At 46.5% G+C, this 19,362-nt stretch overlaps 2 protein-coding genes across 7 annotated transcripts in view; one reads left to right on the top strand and one right to left on the bottom strand.

The window, feature by feature from the left end:
• The window catches only part of ITSN2 (intersectin 2), a 78,019-nt gene extending 68,639 nt beyond the window's left edge, over nt 1-9,380 (top strand). For all 3 annotated transcript variants that reach the window (XM_032184397.1, XM_032184395.1, XM_032184396.1), the window contains 11 exons: nt 948-1,069; nt 1,945-2,051; nt 2,654-2,837; nt 3,644-3,742; nt 3,912-4,079; nt 4,478-4,690; nt 5,574-5,695; nt 6,228-6,310; nt 6,471-6,554; nt 6,662-6,835; nt 8,182-9,380. In XM_032184397.1, the coding sequence (XP_032040288.1) occupies nt 948-1,069; nt 1,945-2,051; nt 2,654-2,837; nt 3,644-3,742; nt 3,912-4,079; nt 4,478-4,690; nt 5,574-5,695; nt 6,228-6,310; nt 6,471-6,554; nt 6,662-6,835; nt 8,182-8,339 (1,514 nt within the window). In that variant the 3' untranslated portion in view covers nt 8,340-9,380. The remainder of the gene's footprint in view (nt 1-947; nt 1,070-1,944; nt 2,052-2,653; nt 2,838-3,643; nt 3,743-3,911; nt 4,080-4,477; nt 4,691-5,573; nt 5,696-6,227; nt 6,311-6,470; nt 6,555-6,661; nt 6,836-8,181) is intronic.
• FAM228B (family with sequence similarity 228 member B) lies at nt 9,249-19,344 on the bottom strand. Of its 4 annotated transcripts, none has more exons than XM_032184401.1 (9): nt 19,284-19,344; nt 16,633-16,737; nt 15,671-15,790; nt 14,531-14,605; nt 13,730-13,927; nt 12,100-12,177; nt 11,625-11,712; nt 11,390-11,534; nt 9,249-10,307 (listed from the first exon to the last, which is right to left on the bottom strand). In XM_032184401.1, the coding sequence occupies exons 1-9, from the start codon at nt 19,290-19,292 to the stop codon at nt 10,268-10,270; spliced, it is 858 nt and encodes a 285-aa protein (XP_032040292.1). In that variant the 5' UTR covers nt 19,293-19,344; the 3' UTR covers nt 9,249-10,267. The 4 variants fall into 4 exon arrangements, with proteins under 4 accessions (XP_032040292.1, XP_032040291.1, XP_032040293.1 ...); XM_032184400.1 differs by lacking the exon at nt 19,284-19,344 and adding an exon at nt 16,853-16,905; XM_032184402.1 differs by lacking the exons at nt 12,100-12,177; nt 19,284-19,344 and adding an exon at nt 16,853-16,905.
• Nucleotides 19,345-19,362: the final 18 nt, after the last annotated feature.

The following is a 19,362-nucleotide window of genomic DNA, read 5'->3' as shown; positions in this document are numbered from 1 at the left end:
ATCCAAATCTGATGCAGCCACATCAAATGGGAGATGTATATCCTTAAATACGCTGTAATTGTTTTTCTTCCCCCCCCGTTACGTTGCAGTGCTCTGCTAGCACGTGATGGTCAACAGACGGATCAGAGTTTGACTTCACCTATTCCCCTTTACCCATCTAAATATATTCACCACTTTGACTTTGCTTTTACCAGTTTTCATTTCAGTTACTAAATTTCAATCACTGCTGTCATGTCTACTAATGTGCAATGGAGAAAGAACGAAGCTGTAGGGTCTGCATGTTAGCATAGAGAACTTGGGGTTTGTGTCCCTGGATGTCTGTGTGTTCCTCTGCATGATTTTGATTGTTTATACTTAATGCATCAAACCAATTCAACGTATCCCTGGCTCATTTGGTTTCTAAACCAGAAAGAAGTTGTGCAACTCTGAGGTTTGTGCAACTATGAATTTTGCATTACACATTTGCAAACTTCTGCTGGTGGTTTGTAGAGTAAATTAATAATCAAGGCAGAGTGTTTTAGAAATGGGGTGGAGGTTAAAGGTGCAATGTCATGAACTAATGCCAGACACGTTCTGGATGACTTCGTCTCACAACAGGCACTGTGTAAGGTAAGAGAAAATCACAACTGTGATTGAAAACAGCACTGCAGAAAAGGAGAAGAGGGGGAAAAAAACATAAGATCAATGGAGTTACATGAAGTCAGGAATTCTCATTTGCATCACAGCTCAACATAAAGGGATGCTCGAAGAAATAAAAAGGTGACAGAATGAAACCTGGCACAAAGAGGGGAGGGGGCTAACCACTACACTGTTTTTTATTGAAACCCAAGAAAGAAGAGCTGTGCATATAGTCTGAGTCATGGGTTGGTCTGTGTTGATGCAACGTTGTTAAATCACCAGATGTGGTGGCTTGAGCGGGATCTAAACTCCTGGCTTGCTTCTTGTAGGGTGTGCTGATCTCCAAAGCCTTGATACTATGCAACCCATAGAGAGGAAAAGACAGGGCTACATCCATGAACTCATCCAGACGGAAGAAAGGTACATGGACGACCTCCAGCTTGTCTTAGAGGTGAGATGTCGTGCATGTGAAAACGTGTTTGGACAAACACCACCTTGGTCCTACAGAACAGGAGCAAGTAAAGGGATCCTTAGAAACTGGGAAATGCTAGAGGAAGAAAGTGACATTGTGTGAGCACCTCCTTTTCTAGTGAACATTACGTGGTCACCCAACAGGCTAAAAAGTCACGCTGTGAAAGACATTGCTCTACAAAGACCTTAGGATTTTCCAAACCCTGCTCTTAAGAGTTTGGGCCAACGCTCAGTGTAAAGACGAGGGGCAAAGGTTGATGGGCTGTCTGGCAAAGCTGCACGGGCTCATGACAAACTCTGAAAGTACCATAAAAGTTGATCATCTGCCTTTGTCTCTGACTTTATTTCTAGAAGCAAGACTGCCCTGCTAGGTGGGCCAGCATTAGACAGTCCTGGGAGTCTTGGTCTCTCTACATAAAGTAACTGGTGGAGTGTTACACCTTAAAATAGAGCAAGTTGCAGAGGTGTTCTGGTATCCGGAGGTGTTGCATGGAGGAAGGAAGGAAGGGGTAGCTCTACGTGTTAGCTGTGACCACTTTGGGCATGGGACAGGTGCAGTGTCTGCAGCGTTTGACTGAAATTGCAGGAAGGTTCTCAGGCTGTATGGTCAGCCTGTGGGTCCCAGCGCTTGTCCCAGCTTCACAAGTGGTGATGCCACCATCAGAACGAGGTCACACGTGTAGGAAAAACAGGCACGGCTGTCACAAGAGCTGGAGAGGAATTGTTTTTGTCTTCCGTGGAGACGTTGGGCGCTGAGCGTTCATAAAAAAAGCAAGATCGCTGCTAATCTAAATGAGAGCGTGGTTTTGTCTCTGGAGAGTTTCTCACCTTTATGATTTTTTTTTTTGACCACAGGTTTTCCAGAAACCAATGGCTGATTCAGGCTGCCTCACGGAAGGGGAAATGGGGCTGATCTTTGTTAACTGGAAGGAACTCATCATGTCAAATACAAAGTTGCTGAAGTGAGTACTTACATTTTTGTCTTGTAAAGTAAGAATTCACTTTTTTTGTGAATTTCACCTTTTGTGTTTTCTTCTTCCTCTTTATCCTCTTGTTCCTTCCCTCAGGACGTTTCTGGTTTTACAGTAAATATTTCTGTCCTTGCCGATTAGTTGCTGTGTACGTGTGCATTCAGAACAGCTGAAGGCATTCAGAGCGTCTCAGAAAGAAGGAAATGTTACAAGAGAGAGGCAGGAATAAACAGCAAGAACTGATGCACATTTATTGTAGTCTCTTAGAAACAGAGCCCTGCAGCAAACAGCGAGCATGGGAGGTGTTCTCCCCAGCTCTCTGCAAAGCCACCTTCTGTTCTCTAAAAATAATCTTTGGGGAGACAGAGTGGCTAACAGTGTGCTGTAGTGGGATGGTGCTTGAACACAGCAGTTGTCCTAGAAGCCTCAAAGGAGTGTCTCAGTCACGCAGACCCTGTCGGGCATCTTTCAGGCCACACTGAGCTTCCTGCAGCCTGAACTTCTGAGGCTCACATCCTTTCGCAGCTGCGTGTTGTAAGAATTTTGATTTAGGCCTTGCAGCAGTGTTGGATGGTGATTTGTTTTCTCTCCAGAGCCTTGCGAGTGCGTAAGAAAACAGGAGGAGAAAAAATGCCTGTGCAGATGATCGGGGACATCCTGGCAGCAGAACTGTCCCACATGCAGGCCTACATTCGGTTCTGCAGCTGCCAGCTTAACGGGGCCTCATTGTTGCAGCAGAAAACTGATGAAGATGCTGATTTCAAAGACTACTTAAAGGTATCTTCTTCAGCAGCTTTCGTACCTTCTCCTTTCCTCAATGACAGGAGCCTGTCTAACCAGCAGCGACCAGATCAAAATAACCCAGAGAACAAAATCTTGCAAAAATAGACAAGAACCTTCCATGGATAGCACTGTGTGTGCTTTTTGTATGTCTTTAGTGAGTACATTGCTCCATTTCCCTGTTTGTCACTCATTCCTTCAGTGTACTGGTTAACTCTACAAGGTGCCAGTGCCTTTCCAAAATATATGTGGTCAAAGGAGTCTGCAGAGTTAAAACAAGAAGGCTGCTGTCCCAAACACGTCATGCAACTTGCAAACCAGTGGGGTGTGTGCAGGGTGTCTGAATGGTGGGGCTGCAGCATAAAAAATAAATACAGAAATAAATAATTGCTGCCGTGTTGCAGCTGATGCTGGGGATTTGAAGAGAGAAAAAGGAGGTTGTAAAGGAGAAATGCCAGAACCTTTGACATCAGGCTTTTGGTTCTTTCATTGCTTTGTGGTTTGTTTTTGCAACCCAAGTGAGGCACATTATGTCAAAATAAAAGCTAGAATGCTTTTGAACGTCAGGACTCCACGTGAACAATGATGCTACAGCTTTTTCTGGCAAAGCACCTGAGCACAGTGACAGCGCTGGCTTTCCTGTTTGTTCCAGTGAACTGTGCTGTTTGCTGACCTAAAAGTCTAAGATTTCTTGGAATACCTGAAAAAAAATAAATCTGATCAGACTCTTTTCAGTGCAGTGAAGGAACTGTTCCTTGATGAATAACGCAATGTCTCTGTTAAATCTCTGGATTGCACCCTAGAAACTCGCCCTGGACCCTCGCTGCAAAGGGATGCCCCTCTCCAGTTTCCTCCTGAAGCCGATGCAAAGAATAACGCGCTACCCTCTGCTTATAAAGAGTGTGAGTACCCCAAGTGAAGCCTTGGGGGAGAATGCTTTTGATTTTGGTCTCTAAAGCAAAAGTAGAAAAGCATTATCCCTTTACAGGGATTTCTCTGAGAGTGTGGAGGAACTGTTCCTTTGCTTATATCTTTTCTTCTCTTGGTTTCTCCCATTTTTTTCTGCGCCAGATTCTAGAGAATACTCCAGAAAATCACCCAGACCACAGTAACCTCAGGCTTGCCTTGGAGCGTGCGGAGGAGCTGTGCTCTCAGGTTAACGAAGGGGTGCGTGAGAAGGAGAACTCGGACAGGCTGGAGTGGATCCAGTCCCACGTGCAGTGCGAAGGACTCGCTGAGGTAGCTGCACCGCTGCGCTGTGCGGCCAGGGCTTCTGCTGTTCATTTTGGAAGGGCCACAGGGGTGAAGTGGGAGTGCTTGCTCATATCTGTTATTGGGAAGTGATCCACTGCTGAGCCCTTGGCAGAGAAGCTTTTATTAAATTCTGCCCGCAGCCGTAGTACGATGAGCCCCCATTGTTTGTGCCTGGTTTTGGCAGTGGAGAAACCTCCATTTACCAGCGTAAAACTAACACCACTTAGATAGCTAAATGAGCAGAGCAACTCGTGACTCTGTGGGCTCTTCTTAACTCCACCTTCATTAAACAAAAGAGAAGAGGATTTTGAGCAGTTTGAGCAGTCTTCACTGTGAGGAGGAGCATTAACTTGCTGATGATGATGGATTTTTTTCTCTCGTAGCAACCAGTTTTCAATTCCCTGACGAACTGCTTGGGACCACGGAAACTCCTGCACAGCGGCAAGCTCTACAAGGCGAAGAGCAGCAAGGAGCTGTACGGCTTCCTTTTCAACGACTTCCTGCTGCTCACCTACATGGTGAAACAATTTGTCTCTTCTGGCTCCGATAAACTCTTCAGCCCCAAATCCAACTCCCAGTTCAAAATGTACAAAATGGTGAGTGAGATAAGATGCCCCGTGGTCACGTTGATCTGGTGGGACACGGCTGCTGCTGAGGAATGCTGTTTTGTCTGCTGGGATTCACCATCTGTCTGATCTTTTGCTGTCACACAGGCGTGTACTGGCAGACAGAACATGCCAATGTCATTCGGTTTAACCCCCTGAAAAGGACGGGCTTCTTTGTCTTGGTTGAATGAACACTTCCTTCCACTTCATGCTGCAGGAGCAGAAATAGCATCGTGTCTACTCTGCTGCTGAGGAGCTCAGCACCATGCTCAGAATCAGGAGCCTTAACTTAAGCTTGTGGAAGTTCTTGCACCCACAAGAAAGTACTTGACCTTCTGAAAAAAGTAGAAAGTGCAGCGTGCTTGTGCCTTTTTAAAGTGTGCCTGATTGTTTAGGTCTCCAGTGGCTTGAGCTGTTTTTTGACATATGCATGTTTGTTTAGGACTCCAAATAGTGGCAGGAGCCAAGTTTTTAAGAACTTCAGTCTCTGTATACACACAGCACGTGCTCACTGGTCAGTGTTCTCAATATTTTGGAGCTGGGGAGATAGAGTTCAGTATTGGGGCTGCTTTCAGACAGGCAACCTGGAAAATTGCTCCATGCAGGCAGGATTTCCAGTTCCACACTACATCTCTTCTTACAGTCCTGTCCCCTTCACAGAGCTCCGAAGCTAGGAGGACAGCGTGAGGCTTACTGACAGCGCAGTTTTTTCTTAGTCCATTGTTGCAATTTTTTGTGGTGATCGCGATCTGGTTGTTCTTCCTGTGTCAACTTCAGTTTTCTCTCCAGGAAAACCATGTATTTAAATATCCTTGTCAAGTTTCTGCTTACTGCCAGGGTGCCACTGCTACACTGATGTTTGCTTTCCCTTCAGCCTGTCTTCCTCAATGAAGTCCTCGTGAAATTGCCCACGGACCCTTCAAGCGATGAGCCAGTTTTCCACATATCGCACATCGACAGGGTTTACACGCTTAAAACCGACAACATTAACGAGCGGTGAGTAGCGCAAACACAGGTGTGAGATGAACCCTCCTGAACGTGGCTGGGGCTGTTTCCAGTGAGCAGACAGGGGGGCCCTGAGCTCACAGGACAGGGTTCAGCCTCCCAAGCAGGACATAAAATTCCTCTGACTCTCATTTGAATGGGAAGCTTTCTCTCACTTTGTTCTGCTTGTGTGGCAGCTCTTGCAGTGAAATCCGTGTTCACACCGACTGCTCCTAGCTGTAGAGAATAGCTTGGGACTGCAAAGTCCCACATCCCATAAAATTCTTCCCCAGTCCTAGTCAGTCTTTGATGTGGCGCAGCAGACTTTAATAAAGCAGCAGTTCTGATTTCATTTATTTAGGCTGATAGGGAAATGTGGCATAAGATTGAATCCAAAACCTCTGTAGTAGTCCTTGAATTGACTTGCAATTCCTCTGAAATCCAGTGGGGGAAAAAATGGTGAAAGAGGTTGGGGTAAAGTCAGCAATGATGAGGAGTTCCCTGCTTGTGGTACAGCGCTCACCGTAGGGATTGCTCTTTGCAGTACTGCCTGGGTCCAGAAAATCAAAGCAGCATCCGAGCAGTACATCGAGACCGAGAAGAAGAAACGTGAAAAAGCTTATCAAGGTACTGAGTTCCTGTCCTCCTCTCATCCCCGGCACACACTGGAGCAAGGCCAGTTCTTGAAGATGCCCCAGTGCCTGTGTGGGACCTCTCAGATCCCCAGATCTGCTGCCAGTTTTTCTGGTTGCAGCCAATCCATTTATTTCTGGCTTGTCGTTCCCAGCTCGCTCCCAGAAGACGTCAGGAATAGGACGCCTGATGGTGCACGTGATTGAAGCAACGGAGTTAAAGGCCTGTAAGCCCAACGGTGAGTGCGGGCAGGAGGCTCAGAGCACTGCGATGCCTGGCAGGGCTCGCTGAGAGGAGGGAGGTTTCTGCACTGCTGAGGGATTTCATCGCTGCCTCTGTGTTTAGGGAAGAGCAACCCCTACTGTGAAATCAGCATGGGCTCTCAGAGCTACACGACGAGGACCATGCAGGACACCTTGAACCCCAAGTGGAACTTCAACTGCCAGTTCTTCATTAAGGACCTGTATCAGGATGTCCTGTGCATCACCATGTTCGACAGGGATCAATTCTCACCCGATGGTAAGTGCGTGAGCCTTTATTTTAGGAAAAGAGCGTGTTTTTGTGACTAGGGATAACAGATTTCCTCACCAGTGGCTCCAAGAGCCTGTAGGTACACTTGCTTCCTGAGAAACGCTGTGTAAAAAAAATACTTGATTACTGAAGAGGTTGAATAGCCCCAGCAGTCAAGATTTGATCCCACTCTGGCTTTTGCATCAGAAGCAGAAGTATTTTCTGTCAAGCTGGGGAGACAACAGAAACTGAAAGCAGTTTTTCTCTGTCATTGTAGGCGGTGCCTGGAAATAATACTTTAGGTTATATTTGCACTGCAGTAGCTTGATAAGCTTGTGTGTTGTTTGTTTTTTTTCTCTTGGAAACGAAACATATTTTTGGCAGTCAGTAGCTTCTGGTGCTCTTCAAAAGTGCTTCTTCAGGGCTCTGACACAGGGTTAATTACTGCCGATTTGCAAGGTACTGCCTTGAGCCGAGCTGGCTTATAGCTTCTTCATCTTTTCTCCTGCAAGGAAACGTGACTTTGCCCTCTGCAAACACACTTTCTGTGGCTCAGCTGACGTGTGGCTGCTGGAAGGCTTCTTCTCCCAGCTGGAGAGCTGAGTTCCTGTTAAATGCACCTTGCAACAGCACTCTCTTGTGCTTATATATGAAATGGCCATGAAAGAGGGCATTTCATTTCTGAATCGGACCCTATACCCGCTGTGGCATTATTTGTTCAAGGTTGCTGTTCTTGTAAAAAGAATGACTTACAAGCCTAATTACCAGTTGGCTGAACCCAAATATTGCATTTTTTATGGTCCGTGTAGCACTGCAGCTGACTTGTAAATCGCTTCCATTACTTAATGCTGACATGGAAAACATTGGAAGTTGCGTTACTGAGAGGGATCTGTATTTTTAAAGGCCTTGGATCAAACTGTGACATAAAGGTGTATTTTCCATTCTAACACCATAGCACTTTGTCTTCTAAAAAACCCTTTTTTGTCACTGCTGGCTGATATACATGTACACAGAGCTGGGGGCCACTCAGCCAGTAAGCTTGGGAGCAGTGCTCTAGAACTGAATCCCTTTGGCTATAAACTTGCTCTTTCTGTCGAGATTGTCACTTGTCATAAATTTGAATTGTTGCAGAAAGGAAAGTTCAAGTCTTTAACAACAGTAGTACCGGGTGACTACCCAAAGCTACGGTGTGAAGTCAAAGCCCGAGCTGCACTGAATTTGCATGGAGAAACTGTCGGCCAGATCGCACTGACATGTTGTGCTGGTCTCCATCCCTGCTGGTTAACCTCCTGCTTTCAGATTTTCTAAGCTTTGTGTCTTTGCTTAATGACATCTTTTACTTGTTTGCCCAACAGATTTTTTGGGTCGCACTGAAGTTCCAGTAGCGAAAATCCGAACGGAACAAGAGAGCAAAGGCCCCACAACTAAACACTTACTGCTGCATGAAGTCCCAACTGGGGAAGTCTGGGTCCGTTTTGACCTGCAGCTTTTTGAGCAGAAAACACTCCTCTAAGAACACTTTATTAATTTATGAAGGACAAACGAAACTGACAGACTGAACTTTTTTTTTTTTTTTTCCCAAAAGATTCTTTGCCCTAAGCTGGTTATTGAGCAAGAATTCCTGCTGCTTCCGTGTTCCCTCTCAGTTACTGTTTCCCTTGCTGCGTTCAAAGTTGTTGTCGATCTATGCAAACACAGATGTTACTGTATGTACAGTACTATAGCTCAGTGCCTTTTTATTATGTTGGAAAATGTTGTTTTTGGATGCCAATGTTTCCTTTTTCAGGGCCATAAAAAGTATTAAGCAGAAATGTGGCATCGAAACGCGCGTGTATTTTACCACTTGGTCTAATGTATAGACTGAGGAATGGTTTAGTTTAGAATCATTCCGTTTAAAACATGAAAAGTGATATCCACTGGAATCTTCCTGCCTCAGGACGGTAGTTGTAAGGACTAAATGCTGAAGAAGCCTTAGCACTGGAGAGGTCTCCACTCTATTGTATATTCTTTAAGAATCAAGTGTAGTTTTTTACTTGACTTAGTTCTGCACTGAAATCAGTAACTGCAACTTGATTTTTTTTTCTTTCTGCTTCTGGTTGGTTAATCATTCTCTGCTGAGACAATGTGGTTGTAAAAAGTAACTAGAAAAAAAATATTTTAAATACTGTGACCCACAATGATGTGGAAAAATACTCCTCCGGCTTTTGGTTTTCCTAAATGTAAGTTATTTGTGTACATTTCCTCGGTTTTGCAGACCTCCAGGTGAATCTTGAAGCTTTGACATTGCCAACATGTATATAGAGAGTAAAATATAAGTTTATTAATGTAATTTGTCTACAGATGTTTATTGATGCATAGTGATTTTTAAAAAGTATATTTTATTGTACAAGGGAATGTGAAATAATGAGAAAAACTTCTAGGATTAAATTCAATAAAAGTTTATTAAAAGTTTAAAAGGTTTGGTTGGGGGAACTGTTAGCCCAATGGGAGTCTGTAAAATGAGACGGCTTGAAAGCAAAAACTTTCTCTTGGCACCAAAACCTGGGCTGATTGGGAAAAAAAGTATGTAAAGGATTTGATACTTTGTAACCATTTTACTGCCTCCTTTAACTGCTTTGTTGAAAAAGCACAGCATGCAGTTCTGGATAGCGCATGCCCTTGTTTTCCATGGGTGCTGCAATACCTCCCGATGTCGACAGATCCACACTTGACTGCCATCTGTGTACCCCCCTGTTACAGGGCTGAGTAAACCTCTGTTACTTTTAACAGTTTTCTGTGGTTCAGTATTTCTAATCCTAAATAAAACTAAATCTTGGCAACCCTTGACGGACTGTGTCTGTACAGTGGTAGACTGGAGCTGTTTCTGTGCTCAGGCCTTGCCACCAGAGCTCCTGCACAGCCACAGCAGCAGGGAGACAAGGACCACAGCGGACACCACGCTACGCTGTCAGGCCTGCAGCAGCCTTCTCGGTGCTTTCTAAGCAGCTCTGTTGCACACTCGTGCAAACCGTGCACATCAGCAAGAGCACCTCCTTCTCGTTCGCAGGGAGCTTGTTCTTACCACCCCAGGAGCCCTCTTTCAGCTCTGTGCAAAACGGCCGCAGCTGAAGCTAAGTGCAGGCTTTGCCATTCCCTGTGCCCACTGCTGACATTCCCAGTTCTGGTAAGATGAAATGCGTCAGGCTCAGGAGCTGTAGCTAGAGCCAGACGTGGGGATAACAGCAAGGGCTGGAACTGGAAATGATGGGAGCAACATCTCCTACCTTCCTTTGGCTGCTGGTAACAGTAGTTCAGAAGCAGACGTTTCAGACAATGAGTTTATTGCAGGTTTTGGGGAGACCTGGCCTGTTACCACTTGCTTTGGCAGACCTAACACATTTTGCATATGGTACCTTCTGATGGCCCTGCTTGCCGCGGCAGTCAGCTGGAGGACCGGTGCCATCAGCTCTTGCTGTCTGTGTGGTGCTCCACGACTCGCAGCCTGTGAACACAAACACAAACCGTTGGCAGCTCGCTCAGGGCCAAGGCTGCAGAGTGCGGCACAGCTTCCTGCGCTACCTCTCTGCCACACTGAGTCACGCCAGGAAATGTTTGTCTTTGTGATCGGCTTTCCTTCTGGAACTTGCCGTTAGCCTGTAATTGCTCCAAGCATTACACCGGAGAAGGCCTTGGGCATAAAACTCTGGGGCAGGGGCAGAGAGGAGAGAGGGGGCCTGGCTCTGGGAGGGCATCCGCTCCCCAGTGAGCTCGGCTCTTCTTGTCACCAGGGAGCAAACTGCCTTTCGGTGCTGCACTGCAATGGCAGAGCCAGAGGGCTTTCAGAAAGGGGGGAACCAGAGCATTGGGACATGGGATGAAAAAAAGTCAGCAACTAAAATTAGAAAAAAAAATCACTCTTCCCTGATCCCAAACATTTATTTCCCTCTCAGTGCTTCTGCAGCTCAGAGCTGCAAATGCTGAGAGCTGCTGCAGCCCCATTTTCTGAACAGCCTTCAGCTGGAGCTAGAATACCCCAGGGAAGCCAGGTGGTGAGTGCTCCAGTACAAGCACGTACCCAGGGACTGTTTGGCAATTCATTTTCTGTCTTGTATCATATCCTCAAAGCGTAAGTGAGCTCTGGTGTATTTTGAGCCCAGAGGTCCCTTCCAACCTCAGCTGCTCTGTGACACAAGTATGACCCCACTCTGCTCCCAAAATCTAGAAAGTAATAGTTAAAAACAAACAAAAAACACTGGAGAACATTAAATCCTTTCAGATTTTCCAGTGAAGCATCCAGAAGGTGTTCCATGGCTTGAACTCTAGGGCTGGTTCCAGGCTGCATACAGGGAACACAGGAAATCTTCCCCTAAAGCCATTTACTTTCACTTGACCAGCAGTGCTCTCCATTAATATACCCTGCTGTCCAATCCATGCCTGAGGGCTTTCCCTCCACCAATGCTCCCTTCTCATGAGAAATTCAGAATAAAGCAGAATTCACCATAAAATTTCAGTTTTAGCCAAACAGGAGAGACCTTATCCACTGTAACTGTCGTGCTGCCTCTCGAGACACACATTAACTCTCACCTCCTGGTCCGGTGGGCCTCGCTCGCAATGTAGAGCGGAGGGATCTTCAGCCAGGCCACGGCATCCATGCGCTGCCGGCTCAGAGGAAGCAGCGGCGGTTCTGCCTTACTGAGCTCGTTCACCTCTCTGGCGGAGCACAGCCTGCCTGAGGGAAAGAAACGCTTCGTGTGAGTGCCTGCTGCCCCAAGGAAGGTGCCAGAAAGTGCTTCCGAGGGACACCGATCATTTAAGGTACCTGTCTCGCACTGCTTGACAATGCCTGTCTCAACGAACTTTCGCTGAATGGCTTCTAACAGAGGGTCCTGTAAGGCTGGTATTGAAACCTGTGAGGGAGGCAAGGATTTCAAGGATTTTGTCTCAAAGTCAGGCAAGTGTGAGCTTCAAGGTTAGCACAGAGGAGCATCAACCTAATATTTGACATATAAGTAGTGTGGATTCACACCGTGTTCCCAGTGAAAATCATTTTCAGGCACTCTTGGATTTAAATACAGTGGGAGCTGGTACCATAAAATTGATGTTTTAGCAAATCCTTTACTAGGTAGCCAAATAGGAGAGACCTTATCCACTCTAACTGTTGTGCTGCCTCTCGAGAAACACATTTGTTCAGCCAGCCTCAGAGCAGCAAGTCAGGAACACGCTGCCTGCTCTTTAACACTAACTTTCTGCAGTCACAGGGTGCACCTAAACCCAGGGCTAACCAAGCACGGCACCTTCCAGCACTCTGTGCTCCTCTGCAGGAGGAACGGGTCGTACTCCGCTGGGTCGTAAGTTTCCAAAGCCACATAGCCCTGCAGGAAAAGCGGGTAGAGGGTCAGGTCTCAGAAGCTTTTGGGGATAGCACAGAGCATAGCACAAATGCAACAAAAAATTAAAGGGTTTCCTAATTTTCACACACTGCGCTTCAGAAGGAAGGTGACTGAAGCATAGCAGGAAAATACCTACACCAAATTTAATTTATCACAGGCATAAACACGTTAGAAGTGCTCTCACAAAGCATACAGAAATAAATACAGTCTAAAATGATAATCGCTACTAGGGCAGGCTAGGTAATAGAAATTCTGTTCATGGAGAAAGGTTTTGGTAAGAGAAGGAAACAGATCTTAACAAGAAAAAAAAGTGACCAAGCCCCCACCAGCCTCATTTTTCCTTCAGATGAATGTTTCCAGCTTTCCTGTGGACACAGTTCTCCAGGGGCCTGAGCAAGGAAGGAGCATCCAGCCCATCGAGGTATTGGCCTTATATAGTTCTTTCTGGAGGCTGATGGTTGTGGTTTCAAGCTCGGAGTTGGAAATCCTACACTTTGAACAGTTCAGGAGTGCTGCAGCACATATCCAGACCCCAAAAATGGGAGCTACAGTGAGTGAAGAGAGGGCTGTGTTGATGGCGGCCTGCAGGAACAAGGCCCCAAGAACCTGTGCTGCTCCCAGACCGTCAGCAAGCACCTGGGCAGTGCCACAGGGTTTGAGCTCCCTGGAGCCTGGCAGTCCCCTGAGGGAGCACACAGCAGGAAGAAAGCCAAGAGACGCTGCACTGGGGAGTCTGACAGAAGAGAGAGAGGCAAAACGGTGAGAGACTTGGGGGAGGGAGCAAAAGGAGGAAGAAGGAGGAGAGAAAAAAGAGATTGGAGGTTCATCACTGGTGCTGTGTTCATCTGGGGAGAACACGTCCCAGTGCACCAGCCATGGCTTTTGGAGGGCACCCTGATGGGCACAGCTTTGGGATGGGCTGATGCAGACCGAGATAAGGACAGCGCACACCCAATGTGTCCTAAACGCCAGGACCTCGGGAGCAGGACTGATCCAGCCCGTGGTCATTAAGTGCAGTTTAAATGCATGGGGCTTTCACATCAGGCTTTCGAAAAAATAAACCATCTGCTGTCATTAAAACACCACAGCTCCCCCAGGGTTTTCGTTTCTGGACTGTAAAAGCTTGTTTACAGCCACATAAATCCGCTGTGCAGCGGTTTCCATTGACAACAAAAGCATGCCCTGTATATAAACCTGCTCTGTCCCTGGGAGATATCTAACTGCTCTTACTCTAGGTGTGCCATCCCGAGATGCAGGCAGCTGAGCCAAGGAATCTGGTAAACAGGGATGGGAAATTCAGAGTGAAACCAAGTATTTCATACAGCCATTGTGACTCCTGTGAGTGCTGAGCACAGTGCGACAGCACCCATGTGCTGGGGCTGTTCACCCACATGCACACGGAAGGAAACTGCTGGTGTCTGCTCCCAGCTTTTTTCCTTTCATAAAGCTTGACCGGTAGCACCCAAAGGCACAAACATGTTTCACAGCCCTCTACAAGCAACTGCTTCCATGACAGAAATTTATTTCTCGATACCTTCTTTTTGCAGTAGTTTAAATAGAGGGTGAGCTGTTCCTCCTTCCGTTTCTCTATCTCGTCACTCGACTGGCTGCCCATCTTGTCCTCAATTTTCTGCAGCAGTGGCTCTGAAACATCCTCAAGCCATTTCTTGTAGAGGATCTCCTTCTTCCTCAGATTTAAGAAATTGTTGTGCCTCAAATACCTGTCCACCTCCTAAGTGAAAGATGGAAAATAAAACCCATACAGCGCGTTGGCCCAACACATTAATGAGTCCATGGGGGCAGCTGCACAGCCTGGCTAATCAGATCTGACTGGGCACTGCTGCCCTGCTCTCTGTCCTCCTTTCTGCTCCCCCCTCTCTCCTCTTCCCACCAAGCTTTTCTTTGCACTCTTTTTCTTTTTTTAAGCTGTAGTGCAACACCAAGGACTACCCACTTTTTTCACCCCAGGTTAGTGACCTGAAATCTGTTCAGCGTGGGAGGCTGATAAGCACCAGACAGTGCAAGAGAGGCAGCGGGAGAAGGAGATCTCCTCCAGCAGAGGCAATCTGCTAGATCAGATCAGCCCTCCTGGCCTTTACTCACAGGCCCACCCCCAAAACAAAAGCTAAGTCACTGAAGAGAGAGGATTCTCAAACTCTTATTTCAGGTGTTACCACTTCAGTCCCATCCTGAAGAGGTCAGAAGCCTGTGCTTCTAAATTTAACTTTCCAAGAATACAGACAATCGACATTTTATCACAGTTCACTGATGAAGATAAAATTTTTTACATGCAGGAAAGCACACAGCAAGTGAGAAAAGACAAATCACTTCTTACCCTCACAAAATAATTTTCTCTGTCCAAGATGGCCTGAGCAGAAGCGATGATGCCTCGACTTTCATCAGGGGCTGCCTGACAAAATGCCAACAAAACACAAGAAGTAAAAGCAGGAGTGAGAGCTCCCTTTGAATTCAAAATAACTACTTGTGCTGTGATGAAAGGCAGGCAGCAGAAACACAGCCAGGGGGCCTTGCTGTGAGGAGCTGGATTCAATGTGGCAGCAGCAGCGTTTTGGGAGTGCAGGAGTTCCACAAAGGAGAACAGGTGGAAGAAGAAAGGTAACAAGAAAAAAACTTCCAAAGCAGGAAACTGTCTTGTTTCTGCCTTGCTCATAAATCTGCCTGCATCTTAAATCTCAGTGACTTTTGGGACATCAGCCAAGCTCTCCTCTAGCATCACCCTCATCTTACTCTTTCTGCAGATCATGAGTGCTAGGATACTAAAACATGGTTTGAGAACAACAGCCCTTGAAATGCTCTGCTGTTGTCAACCTGATTTGTAAATTGGTAATTTATTGCACTGTCCAGCTTATTAATTGCAACTCCGGCACCTAGTAAAGGAGCACAGGCAATACAGACCAAATTCATCTATTGTTTATGGACACAGTCCTTGAAGCAAGGCAGGGAGGACAGGGCAGGAACTGGCAAGGACCATCAAAAAAAAGGAGAAATCTGAATTTCAGGTGTGTATTAAGGCCCTTTCATCCTAATATCTGCAAAAAGTTCCATGTTATGTTCCATCTGACATATCTGCATCACTTAATCACAGCAGCTTTCTGAAACCAGGCAGGCCCAGGCATCGCCCCGTGAGCAGAACACCAGCAGAACGCGCTCAGAGCACTGGGAGCAGGTGGGAACTCTGCCTTCAGGGTGACACAGCTCCGAAGCACCTGCACAGAGCTAGGCCCAAGCTTGGTTAGGTTTCATGTGGAAAATTCCAACACACCGAGTAAGATGGAGCTCAATAAAGCTACCTCACAGGGAGATAAGGGCTCAATAAACCCCCCTGGGTTACTATTTTCAGAGTTCTTTGTTCTGCTTCCCAATGACACAGATATCTGAGACTGACAGAACCTTGCAAACAACCCTTTTCCATTCCTCCCTTCATCCCTGTGCTATCTCATTCCTCCACTTGTACCTTCAAGTGACGTAAGCCCTTCTGTGTCAGCCAATATTTGGTGGCATTCTTCTTCCCAAAGAATCTGCTGCAGTCAAAAGTGTTTGCTGCGTTGCTCCTTGCTGGGGCTGAGGGGAACCTCTGGATAAATGCAAAAAAAAGGGAAAGGTCTGCATAAAAAATCAACCTGCTTTGTAGAGATCAGGTTCTTATCTAGGATCCATGATCAAGCTACAAACTGGAATATAACCAAAAGTTCACCTACACTCTTCAGACCACAGTGCCCTGCAAACAGCATCAGTCCTCTGCAGGAACAAAGCATCCTGCAGCCATTCGCAGGAAGCTTCAGGACCGGGGAAGAACATTTCACACACGTGGAACAGAAGCAATGGAGATCGGGATATCCTGGTTTAGAACAACGATTTGAATGGTTTGGACACTCTTCTTCAAATAAACGTAGCTCTAGGTTCAATTCTGCAGTCAATTGAAGCAGCTCTTGTAATATCAAACCGCTGCTTACTGAGTCAGCAGCCTAGTCATGCGTACCTAAGACAGGCTGCAACAGCATTTCTGAATTTGGTGCTGCTGACCGGCATTAAATTTGGGAATTTCTCTGGAAGGTTCACACAGGACTTGGATGCTGAAAGGATGCATTTGCATCCTTTGCACATGATGCACATGCATTTTCCTGTGAGACACATTTCTGAACATGCCTAGGAGGCAGAGACAAAAACACAGGAATGATCCTGCTAAGTGGGACTCTAATGGATTCAGGCAGATGCCAGTGCCAGCCCTGGCAAGCAGAAGGACAGGCGAGGTGGCAGGCTAGAACTTCAGGGGGTATCAGATGCTGTTTCCAAGACAAGAACTCAATTACACCTGCATGTCCTGCGTTCCCAATTGCAGGTCCTCATTTTATGTGTCCTGAACTTTGGTTCTCCACAGCCAAATTTACAGCTGAAGGCAGGCAGAAAATCACTCACCTGCCACAGCTTCTGCTGCTCCTGTTCTGTTACACGGCTGGGGCACTTCGGCCTCTGCTGCCAGGGAGTCTTTGGGCTACTCACAGCACACGTCATCGGATGAGTCTGGGAGAAGCATGAAAACATTCAGAAACGTATAAAAATACTGCATAAACATGAAGAAGCTGATTTCCTTAGCATTCCAGACACATGATGTTACAAATCTCCAAAGGAACTCTACCTGCTGGCAGCCCATGCCAACAGTGGTTTTGTATCACAGTAAGTTAAACGGAGGGAGACGAAGTATTGAGTTTCTAGCCAGATACTCCCTCTGATAGGAACTGTCTCTTCTCATCTCCATGATAAATGGGCAGTAAATTTTGTTTCAAGACACAAAGTGATTCACAAATTACTCCAGAATGCTTGCCAGCTTCGAAAACGTTTCAGTCATCAAATTCCACCCCCTTTTACTTCTATCCTTTGTGCTTTTTTCAATTATGTAAAAGTGATTTCCGATAACCGCAACGTTCCACCAAAGGGATAGCTGTATTTTCGTGGTTTTTAAAGTTCTGACAGATGAAGCTTACACTAAAGTACTAACTGATACCAAGCAGGAAATTCCATCTCCTGTATTATATGTTTACCAGTACATTTGGATTGATTTATAATGGAGACAGGAGAAACATGGAGATAAAATAGTCTTTACGGGAATTCCTATTTAAAATGCTACTTATTTCAGATTTACTGGAGAGACAGTGCTTCCAGGAAATGATGTATTTACAGAATTATTTAGGCAAAAAGCAGACCAAAATAAAAGCTTGTTCTATTATGATCAGACCTGGGAATATCTCTGACTAACTAAAATGATTGCTGGATACACGTGCATCGTGGTTTGCTGTCAGCAGGATTAAAAATCATTTTTTAAAGGTTTCTCTTGCTTCGTGAGTTCTGTTCAGCAGCACAGAATGTTCTCCCACCTGCTCCAATCCACACGCAGGCTCTGCCTAAACACAAGTTTTTGCAGAAACTTTCAGAAGACAGATTAATCACTTCTGTGAGAAAAGGTAAGGATCCTTACACACGTGCCTCAGTCCTCTCAAAAGCCCCTGTTCTGACAAAAGCCTTTAAAAGAAGCTGCCCTGCAGGCTCACATAGAACCACAGAATCTTAAAGGTTGGAAATGACCTTCAAGATCAAGTCCAACCACACTTAACTTATTAAATACAACTTATACTTCAACTTACTACCTAACGTGTAATTACCATGTCTAACAGGAACAAAAACCAAAGCAAGATTACTTCTGTTGCTTGTGTGTAGAGAAAAAATCCTTACAGGCAGAAGAAATAGTAAAATTGCTAAGTAAAAATCCACCATGTTCATGTAAATTTTTTTCTCTCATAACAGAAATGCTGTTTAAATTAAAGAAACTTTCCTGCATTAGAGCATACTGGTGTGAGGACCAGTATTTAATGCATATGAAATTTTCCAAAAGGGTTTCCTTCAAAATCTTCTGTTTCTCATCAGGCCTCCAGCAATTTTAATAAAGATTTATAGCATTGTAATTTTTAGTTAATTCTAAAGTGATGTAACAAGCATGCTAATATTTTTTTTTATTTTTTTTTTTTTAAGGCCAAGTCATGCTGTTGAGCTGTGAAGTACAAAAAGAAAGGGAATGCTCATCTCCAAGGGAAAGAGCTGTCCCACTTCTCGAATCTATATGCAAATAACAGGAAAAAAAAAAGTACTGAGTACTTGGAGCAAAACCAGCTTGTTATGCATCCAACATCCACAAAATGCTCAGCTGCTATTTCTTAAGAGATCTTTTACACCTGTCTTCATCCCTATCTCCTCGTCACACTGGGCTATCACCCCTTGTGAGCACAGCTGGGCACTTCTGGTGGCTCTGTCCCCCCTTACTCCTTCAGGTGCCTGGAGGAGGAGAGCCACAAGGGAACATCAGCCTCTGAGGCAAACTGGGCACAAGCCTACAAACAGGACCTGGTAGATAATGAATGAGATGTAGTGAATCTGGCATTTTGACATGATTTGAAACCTTGCCAGTTTTGGGCAGACAACCCAGACTGCTGGTTTGTGACAGAAGGAAAAGCATTAGAACAGATACTGCGCAGGCATCTGGAGGGCCCACAAACACCTCCACCACCTGGTCCCTCCACTGGCTGGGGACATCAGTGACTGAGAACGCCAGGGTCCCCTCAAGGCCACAAGGGCAGAACTGGGTCCCAGCACACCCTGCCCTGCAGCCTCCCGGGCCCTGAGGCAAAGCCCAAAGCCTTAGGCAAAGCCAGGGCGGGACAGTAGTGCCCCGAGCCCCCCTCACCAGGGCATCCCGGAGTGGGGAACCCCTCACCGGCCTCATAGAGGTGACCCCCAAGCTGAGATCCCCTCACCAGCCCCAAGGAAGCTCTGGGAAGCCACCAGAGGAGGCGAGGGCGGCGGCCATGGCCGCGCCTCAGGGCAAAACCACAGCGCCGGTCCTGTACGAAAATGGCGGCGCCCTTCGCACCTCAGAACCGCCTCACACACACACACCCTTTTCCGAGTCCTTCCGCCTGAGGAAATAGTCCCTCCCCACTACCTCCCGCCTCTCGGAAGAGGTGGGACCCCCCGCACGGGCAGCGGCTCGGCTCGCCGGCCCCAGGGCAGGCACCCACCGGCGGCATCCCCGGCTGGAGCGAGGCAAGGCGGGGCCGAGGAGCGGCCGGATCCCTCCGCGCCCACCGCCCTCACAGC

Source organism: Aythya fuligula, chromosome 3 (genome assembly GCF_009819795.1).
Source record: "Aythya fuligula isolate bAytFul2 chromosome 3, bAytFul2.pri, whole genome shotgun sequence".
Classification (NCBI taxonomy): Eukaryota; Metazoa; Chordata; class Aves; order Anseriformes; family Anatidae; genus Aythya; species Aythya fuligula.
This window is presented reverse-complemented; position numbering and strand designations above follow the sequence as displayed.